The sequence below is a fragment of the Sceloporus occidentalis genome, unplaced genomic scaffold (assembly GCF_023333645.1).
Source record: "Sceloporus occidentalis isolate IW3139 unplaced genomic scaffold, rSceOcc1.0.p SCAF_193, whole genome shotgun sequence".
Taxonomy (NCBI): domain Eukaryota; kingdom Metazoa; phylum Chordata; class Lepidosauria; order Squamata; family Phrynosomatidae; genus Sceloporus; species Sceloporus occidentalis.
This window is the reverse complement of record NW_028317173.1, coordinates 1-9,731: the sequence shown is the minus strand read 5'-3', so window position 1 is coordinate 9,731 and position 9,731 is coordinate 1. Positions and strand designations below refer to the sequence as shown.

The 9,731-nt window shown below is 42.4% G+C and overlaps 1 protein-coding gene across 1 annotated transcript; it reads left to right on the top strand.

The window, feature by feature from the left end:
• Positions 1-468: 468 nt before the first annotated feature.
• LOC149278316 (THAP domain-containing protein 7-like) lies at positions 469-5,064 on the top strand. Its single transcript, XM_089502091.1, has 6 exons — positions 469-548; positions 670-877; positions 1,296-1,375; positions 2,094-2,249; positions 2,350-2,481; positions 4,389-5,064. The coding sequence occupies exons 1-6, from the start codon at positions 469-471 to the stop codon at positions 5,062-5,064; spliced, it is 1,332 nt and encodes a 443-aa protein (XP_089358217.1).
• The last annotated feature ends 4,667 nt before the right edge of the window (positions 5,065-9,731 follow it).

Here is a 9,731-nt window from a genome sequence, read left to right as displayed (position 1 = left end):
AGTTTATTTGCCTGAGAGCAAATTTTCACAGGTTCCCAAAAGGTTAACAACCCATCAGATGTTAGCGTGCACGGGGAATCGGCAAAGAGGTAGGGATCCTAAGCCTACGCGGTGCTGAAGGACAGCAGATCTGTTATCTTTTGGTTTACAAAACCATTAAATCATAAATATCCCAAGTACCCAGTGATAAAGGGAGAGGAATTATTTCCCGGTAGCTGGCTACATGGGAACTTACAGATATATTTAAACTGCTATCAGTGTCTGGCAGGTCTATCAAAGACTTTATGGATATATATGTAATATTTTATATTTTATCAAAGTGTGTATCATATTTTATTATCCACAGTTTATTATATTTTAAAATTTATGTTTTATTTTTGGGGTTTTTTTTTTTACTAATGGGCCTGTTGTGTAATTTTTTTTGTGTCTTTGTCATTTCAGTCAAGATCCACATCTTAGAAGATCGAAATGGTGCGATCATGTTCGGCTGCTAATTGTGTCAACCGCCAGACCCCGTTGAGCAGACGTAAAGGCATAACATTCCACAGGTATTTCGACGTGGTGTACAGTGAGCTGATTATTTGTGTTACGTGAATAAATAAAACCAGATCTGTAATCATACTGATGCGGGTTACTTTTTTTAAAACATGGCTGATCTTTGTTGTCTAGGTTTCCAAAGGAAGAAGGTCGGAGGCAGCTCTGGGTGACTGCTGTTTCCCTTTCGCATGCAGCTACTGGAAGCGAGTGGACTCCCTCGGTTCACAGCTCGCTTTGCTCCCAACATTTTCATGATAAGCAGTTTGATCGGACGGGACAAACTGTCCGACTGAGAGACACTGCCGTGCCTGCTATTTTTTCCCCACCTGCCTGTTCGAAGGTAATAGAACTCGATTTAAGATTTATAGAAATGCACCATTTTTGTTGACAAGCCAAAATAGTGGTATTGGGTCAGGAATGTGTTTGTGCATATTACATACAAGTGGACGTGTCATCATTGAGATTTTGCAGAATACCATAAAAATGTAAAGGGGCCAGGCAGCTATCATATACGTTAAAGTTATATGATCGCTTGGGTGTCCCTTTAATCTTCAGTATGAAACAAAGCTTTCATCCCAACTCGTAGTGCGCGCACATTTTCTTGTTTTTCATCCATTTACACCCAAGTTGCAAATTTATAAAAATATAAAATCAGTTGAAAGAGCTCGGCAGATATATGCTTGTAAGTGTTGTGTTTAAGAAATGTTATTGTAAGCCTATAATTACGTAGGTGAATAACTCTTGCCTTTGAATTTTAGATGCCTCGGCACTGTTCTGCCCTTGGCTGCACTACCAGAGACTCAAGACAAACGAGAAGCAACAACATTTCCTTCCACAGGTTAGGTTCATGTTTTCGTGGTGCACCCTGCTGCTGTTAGAATATTTTTGTTGTGTTATTATTTATGGGGCATTACGGAGGAATGGGCCTGTAAACTTAATTTGACACCATAGTAGCTGCATGTTGATGATGAGGCAGACTAGGGGACATTAACATTTGGCGTGCTTGTACATGGCCAGTGACTGTGAATTTATTGAATAGTGTTTCTTCCACATTGAGAGAGATCACAAGTTCGGTCTAAAGAAACAGGAAATTGGAAATTCTGTGAGATGCATAAATGCAGACAGAGAATTATTAAAATAGATCTCAGAAAAAGTCGCACGCAGTTAACAGCTGAGAAAAACAGGACGACACTTTTACCATCTGAAAAAATGGTGTTCATTGTAATTAGGTTAATCCGCTAGACTGCTGGCTTGACGTAGTGCGCCAGTCAGTGGGAGCTGGAGATAGGCTATGGATGAACATTACACTACTTTAGAAACACTGTTGCATAATCAGTCTATTTTTAACAAGATTATGATACTTTATTTTAGTCCATCAGATACACCCTTGCTTAAACCAAGGGTTCACAATCAATCAATCAATGTATCATTCATATTTTTGTTTACCTGCCGTATTATTATCCTGCTATTCATTATTCAGATTAGGGATATAACATTGTAAAGTATGTATTAAAAAACCCCCCAAAATCTAATCGAGGACATTCTTTTACTTAAAGGCTGCCAAGGAAAGATGATCCTCGTCGGAACCTCTGGATTGCAAACTGCCAGAGGACAGACCCCAGTGGGAATGGTCTTTGGGATCCATCTTCAGATTACGTCTACTTCTGTTCCAATCACTTCGAAAAAAGCTGTTTTGAAGCTGTTGGAATGAGGTTAGTATCACTGTATGCCTTGGATAATAATAGTTCTTCCTTTTAACCATAAACACATATTACAAAACTTTTTTTTGTTTTGTTTTAATATGTTTCATAGTGGTTACCATCGTCTGAAGGAAGATGCTGTTCCAACGATATTTTTGCCTTCAACAAAACTTCGAAGGGCAACAAAACCTGAAGCCCAGAAAAGAAAAGCAAGGAATGCAAAATCTAAAGGAAAGCGGAAACAGTGAGTCTGGACAAGTATATTTCTTGAAGTGCAGTCTTTCATTTACTCATCGGAATTCCAGCTTATTACTCGCTGTGCTATATGCATCTACCAGATAATAAAGCCCGCTGTACCGGGGATAGAGTGAATGGGATGATAATTATGTTGAAAATCTTTTTTGTAATGGACATTTGAGTTAGAGATGCATTTGTAGGTTATTTTTTTTTTTTTCAGTTTTTTCCCCAAAGCCATTTTTTTTTTTTTTTCGGAAAAATTGAAACTAAATGGAGTGTGGAATATCTTCTTTTACAATGATAAATAATATGTTTATGACATTCAAACTATATTAAATGAAGAGCTTTATGTAAAGTGTCCACATCCGACTGGCACAAATAATGCCAGTTACTTAACTTTTTCATTTGCGATTGGTGCCAAAGTACAAATCTGATTGGGCGATTGTGATCGCTCTCCCGGTCCAATTCATGTAGGAAGATTAGAGAAGTTCTTTTGTTTTTTTGTGTAGATGGTTTCTTCATGTATTTTGGTGAATGCGAAAGGGGGGGGGGGTTACCTGTTCTCATGTGTAGTTGAAATGTTCTTAACGTATACAAACCTTGTTGTTCCATTTGCAACAAAAAAATAAAGTTTTAAAAAGCAAATTTAGTTTATTATTTACTGAATAAGCTGTACGTTTATTTCAAGCATGATACTTTCATATACACTGCATTTCATGTTCCCAGCGTAACAATATAATGTTACATTTGTGAAGCTACTCCACTCTGCATTTGTTTTCAATTTTTCTGAAAATGTAAATTTGTTTCCGAAAAAAAAAAAAACACCTTTTTTTTCCCATGGCTTTAAAATATTCCGGAAATTATACATCTCTAGTTAGAGTATGAAGAATTTTCAGCCGTAGCTCTGGAAAAATGGACGCACAATTGTCTAACTCTAAACAGGCCTGCACAAATAACCTTACTCGGGGTCTGACCCTGACTTTTGCTTCTGCTTACTGCAAATTTTAAATGTACAGGAAATTGCCTTTGCTTCATAAAATCACTGTCTGAGATGCCAAATCTACATGGTATCAATGCTACTGTAAACAGTGTCCTCGACCACAGGTCCTGTATCATTTATATTACCCGACATTTGCAACAGTGCATGGTATGTACTTACAACCAAACATTTTTAAGCCTAAAGGGCTTATCGTGGTATAATGCCAGTAAAATAGTCTTTAAGTATTAATCAATTATATTCAACAGTGTATTTTACAGTAAGTCGGAATTTAGACTTAAAAAGCCGTTCCTAAGAAGTGAAGAAATAAAATTTGATACGTCCCAAAATGTGTTTTTTCAGATTTTCAGACTCTCAGGCAAGGAGGTAAAAAATAAAACAGAAAAAACACGTATAGTGTAGTCATTTTTAGAAATAGAATATACGAAAAATACCGGTATAATGGCCCCTTACTTTGATAGAGCAGTTTCTGCTCAAATTTGTAGCCACAGACAACCCCTTGCAACGGATCCAGCAGTAACAAAATCAACCCTCCAGTAGGGGTTACGAATTGGATCTCACAAGAAAATGAAGGGGATGGAGACAAAAGTTAAGACGATAAACTTTATAGAATTATAACAAAAAAGTAGAATCTTACAATTAAAATAGTTGCCTATAGTGGGCCGAGTTCATCCGTGGAAGACGCCGTGGGACATGTCTATGGCCGTAATTCAATGTAACTGCCGGCACAGCGGTACAGCCAGGACGTCTGATCGTAGGAGTAGCTCCAAGTGTCGTCTTCCAGGTGCTTAGAAGTGTCCTCTGCTTTTTTTTTTTTTTCTTCTTATTGAAATTCTGTGAAAATATGTTAAATAGTTTTTCTAATCCTTTATAATATAATTCTAATGTTTTATATCTTTATTGTTTTGGTCTTATAGCTTTGTTCCACTAACTAGTGACACCTCCGTGATGGAAAATGCAGAACCATCGGATGCCTCCTGTTTTGATGACAGGCGGTATGATAGTGTCCCTGCGGCTGATCTTGTAAACTTTCATGGACTCTGCCCTGAGAACATTGATGTTCCACCTGACACGGCTCCAGCTGAAGGAACTGTTGCGACCACAGTTGACCATCAAATGCACCCAGAGGCCACTCTAGAAGATATGGAGGTTGCCTCAGTCATAAATGACCCCCTTTCAGGCAGCAGCTTGGAGTTATCTCACGCGAGAGTGGAGATGGTCTCCGAGATGCCATTAGACACACAAGCAGCCGCTTCCGGAGAAAAAGAAGGGGAACCACCTCGGCCGATTTCTCCTTCTGTATATATGATGCGCCTCCCACAGCCCCCCGGTGCTTACATTCAAAATGAACACAGTTACCACGTGGGGAACGCTCTGCTGTGGAAAAGGAGAGCTGAAGCTGCTCTGGAAGCTTTAGGAAAAGTACAGAGACAGCTCGAGGCATGCAGGCGTCGAGAACAGCGGCTACGGCTGCGAATTTCCGCTTTGCAGCAGGAGAACGTACGGGAAAGACGGGCGCAGTCTGACGTAAGAGAAAAGCTAAAGGAGCATCTCCAGGTTTTTGAGCTACAGCTTATCAATGACTTTGTATGATGCCATAGACTGATGGAAATATATGTTATGAAATAAACACTGGCTCATTATTGAGTTAAAACTTTTACCCTAACATTCCCATGTGTTTTGGATCCTTAAATAAAGCTGATAAAAACTACATCTGTTACTGCGAGTGGTGGGGGTCAAGCTGACTGGTAACATGGCACAAGTCAAGACTGGGCTAAGCCAGACCCTGAGCTCAGTTTGCTGAGCTGGACTCATCTGTGAGATAAGGAAATATCCCGAGACGCACCCTTGCAAAGCAAAGCTAGGACGGGGAAAAGGGACCTTTAGCCATTTTTGTCCGGCTGGCACCCCCTTCCTAACGAGCTGGGCTGAGCCATACATTGGGTTACAGCTAAAGGTGCTTGGCAGTTCCATACAGCAGAGATTTGTTTTGCATCGCAAGATATTCATGAAATTAAAGATTAATATTTAACATCCTTGTACCTTGAGGGCAAATGTAAAGCAATCCTGTGGTGTAGTTGTCACCCTACACTATTTCCCTAAACTTCTGCTTGTCTTTCAGGGAATAACATACCTGGTCTGGAAGTCTTGATTTAATATTGTGTCGTGTTTAAACATTAAAAAAAACCTCCAACCTTCTATGTTCAATTTTTTTGTTTGTTTTTTTATTAAAATATTTTCATTGTCCTGTCACATCATTTGGAAGAGGGGAGTTCCAGTGTAGTTACACAATACCAGTCTTTCCCCTTCGACACAGTGTTTGAATTGCTGCTTTACTATATAGGCAGTGGCTGAAATATTTGTTTTTTTACTAATGTGTGGGGTAGACAGTCTATACTGAGTATAATACAAGACCAAGAACCTAATAAGGTTGGGGTTCTTTACAGCAGTAAAAATGGCCAGAATAGATGGGCCACGTGGTTCTTAACTGTCATCGAATTCTATGGCCGTAGGTAGAGCTCACCCCTGGCACTGGCAACATGTAAAGTGCCCCTGCTAAGAGTGGGTCTCTGCTGGTATCACTTATCGTCAGATACACAAGGCCATTTCCACTGGCTGGCTCAGATGTGCCCCCACACCTTCCGGCACCTGGGGCAGTTGCCCCTTTAGTCCCCAGCAAGTTATGGTCTTGTCAAATTGTATGTTTACCAACACAGTATTTGATGACAGATAAGAATCTTTCTAGTCTGCCCGTGTCCCGGGTGTAAAGATTCAGAACTTAATCAGTCCTTGGGCTCATCTTAGATTGAAGGAAAGCTTTATGCCTGTCCTATACGTTGGCTTGACCACCTGGAACATACAGCGTGCAACGTGAGGAAACATGGCTGCCAACACGTGTGTCCTGTATTAATGGAGTGGATGGACTGTGACTGTTCCAAAAGCTGGAGGGTAAATCATTAGGGTAATCAAGCGCCATCTCTTTAAATACCTTCAATGGCAGCTAACGCTAATGTGCAAGAATTCAATAACGGCAAAAAAAGAAAATGTATAAAAGTGCCATGACTACGTCATATGCAACAAGTTACCAAAGGCACATGAATTAAATAATTATTAGTACATCTGTGTAAACCACCAAAGAACGGCAACATCAGCTTCCAACTGTAACCATCTGCATTACAAACGTATCTTATGCTTCAACAGTTCTTAACCCCAGCAATTCATTTAAAAAGAAACATATGGTATTGTTTTAAAATCAATATCCTTCCAATGTATCTGAGACCTCGATGGAACCCCAGTACCCGGCGATCAACAAAATATCCTACAATGTTTCCAATCGGTAAAAACTAAGGGTACTTTACCGCAATGTGACACAGAACGCAATCTCCCTCTCCAGCCCCTACTCCCATTACTCCCACAACTCCCATTACTCCTGTTACTTCCACTGCCCATTACAGTTCTTTGTGGGTTTACACAGATGTTCTAATAATTATGTAAATGGTGTGCAGATTATTCTAAACACTACACTGTAGATTTTTTTATGTTTGTGTGTGTCTGCATGTTAGTGTGATTGTCTGGCTGTGTGTGTGTTAGTGTTGAGTGCCTGGTTGTGTTGGTGTCATTCTCTATGTGTTAGTATGTATTTCTGTGTGTGTCGGTATGTTGGTGTCAGTGAGTAAATGTGTCTGGTTGTGTTAGTGTGAGTGTCTGGCTGTGTGTGTTAGTGTGATTCTCTGGATGAATGTGTTAGTATGTGTTTCTGTGTGTGTCCGTGTAAGTTCCCGGGTGTGTGTGTGTGTCTCTGTGCATGTGTGTTAGTGTCAGTCAGTAAATGTGCCTGGTTGTGCTAGTGTGATTGTCTGGTTGTGTTGGTGTGATTCTCTGGATGAGTGTGTTAGTATGTGTTTCTGTGTGTATCCGTGTGAGTTCCCGGGTGTGTGTGTCTCTGTGCATGTGTGTGTCAGTCAGTAAATGTGCCTGGTTGTGTTAGTGTGATTGTCTGGTTGTGTTGGTGTGATTCTCTGGATGAGTGTGTTAGTATGTGTTTCTGTGTGTATCCGTGTGAGTTCCCGGGTGTGTGTGTATGTATGTTAGTGTGTGTGTCTCTGTGCATGTGTGTGTCAGTCAGTAAATGTGCCTGGTTGTGTTAGTGTGATTCTCTGGATGAGTGTGTTAGTATGTGTTTCTGTGTGTATCCGTGTGAGTTCCCGTGTATGTGTCTCTGTGCATGTGTGTTAGTGTGAATGCCATTCCCAAGATCTGGCTCTGGCCCTGAGCTAAAGAAGAGATTCTATAGATCTGCCCTGGAAGGGTTATCTATTTAGCCATAGCCCTGTTGGCTGGTCGGGACCAGGGACCCTGTGCTTCAAACCCTCATGGTGTGAAACACGACCTTCATTATGAGACGCACAAATATAAGCAGCTGTACGGAGAGACCCGTTTCTTTATCCTGTTATTAATATCTGTTTAAAGGGACAGCATACCTTCCCTGGCAGCTTAACTACACTGTATTTAACATTAAACTGTCCTTTTAACTATACATTATACAGGGCCAGCCATGCAACTCCTGCAGCAGACCTCACTGGACCTTCATAACAAATACTGAAGTCAAGGAGTGGAACAACCACGACTCCCCTGCAAATTCTTCATTTACTAAATAGCTCCCAGGCATTGCCACCCAAGCTATGTTTGAGATGAACCAGTAGCTCTCAGGACAACTATCCTCCCAACTCCCTCCTTAGTGAATAAACCCCACAGAACAGCCGTCTCCCCTCAGCCACAGGCAACTCTTGGCGCCAGGCTCTAAAGCTACCCGACACGCCCCCTGGTTTGACGTCAGCTCGCCGCGAGCACGCACTCTTTTAATTGATTGTTCCGCCGTTTGTGTGGGGGTTCTTGCTGCGAGGACCGCGTGTAGATTCATCCGCGTATTGCGTGAGGTGAAACCCTAGGAGAAACAATAGTAGCCGTTCACGTAGGCGGGAAATATCTGTTCACCCAGATACAGGGATGTCGGTGCCGGTCACGCGCGACAAAAGGAGTGTCATGAATGCCGCTGCTACCACTGCCACTAATAATAATGATAACGGGGGCGCGGAGGCCGCGGTTGACGGGCAGGAGCTGCTGGAGAACTGCGGGCTGTGCAAGGACCGGCTACAGCCCGACAAAGAGCCTCAGCTGCTGCCCTGCCTGCATTCCGTGTGCAAGGGCTGCCTGACTCCGGAGCTCCCGGTTCCCGACGCTGCTAACAGCGGGGACCCTTCCTCAGGTGAGCAAGCGCTCGCAGCGTGTGGGTGTGTTACTACTAGGCCGCAGCATCGGGCTGGCGGTCCCGCTCTCATCCGATGAAGGTCTGTTTCCCGCCCACGATGGTGGTGGGGGTGCCCGACGCTTGAAGAGGCCTGTGTCCCAGGCCCACGAGGCTTGCCTGCTAAACAAAGAAATGCCTGTGTACCGGGACCCAGGCTGCTCTTGTTGTGGGGCCTCTGCCGTGCAGCTGGTATATACCCAGGAATGGTGCAGCTAAATGCTGCGAAATATGAGCCCCAGAACAAATGTCCTTATTTGCTCAGATACTTGGGATTCAATACTTATAACACCAGATTACTTTACCTGATCACAAATAAATTATAGCACTGCCATAGTCCATAGCGCCGTACACTGATTTTAGACGGTGGCATGACGCTGGAGTGGTTGTTAAAGTAACACTGCAGCTATCATATGTATGTTAATGCATACAAAAGATGTGTGGCCCTTTCAGATTATTCTGCCCCCTTCAATGCTTTGGGGGCTTCTGCACAATCTCTGCATATGCATTTGCCCCTTTCCCCCGCTGCTGATATTCCCAGTGCAGCGATATCTCTATACATGATATACTTACCTCCAGGCAGGCTTAGTAAATGCGGCTGGTGGGGTTCTGTTCAGACATCTGTGTGCTGAGCAGCCAATCAGCGGCAAGAATAGTGAGACCACAGAGGAGATTACCAGTGAAGCTGCAGCTTCTCCTGCCGGGAAGTCATGCATTGTGGTTTTGCATTGGTAAATGCATGTTTAATATACATTGTTCAATGGGCTGGGCTGTGACAGTAGACTGTCCTGTAAATGAGTTTGACAGTGGAGTGATCCTCTGAGCAGTTGGTTCTAAGCATAACGTGACTTTCTTGTTAATACAAAGTTGCACACAAGCAACCTATGGCTGAAGTACGCTTGTCTTGCATACAGATGTGACGAGCACCTTCTGTCCTTGCTGCCCAAATCTTAGT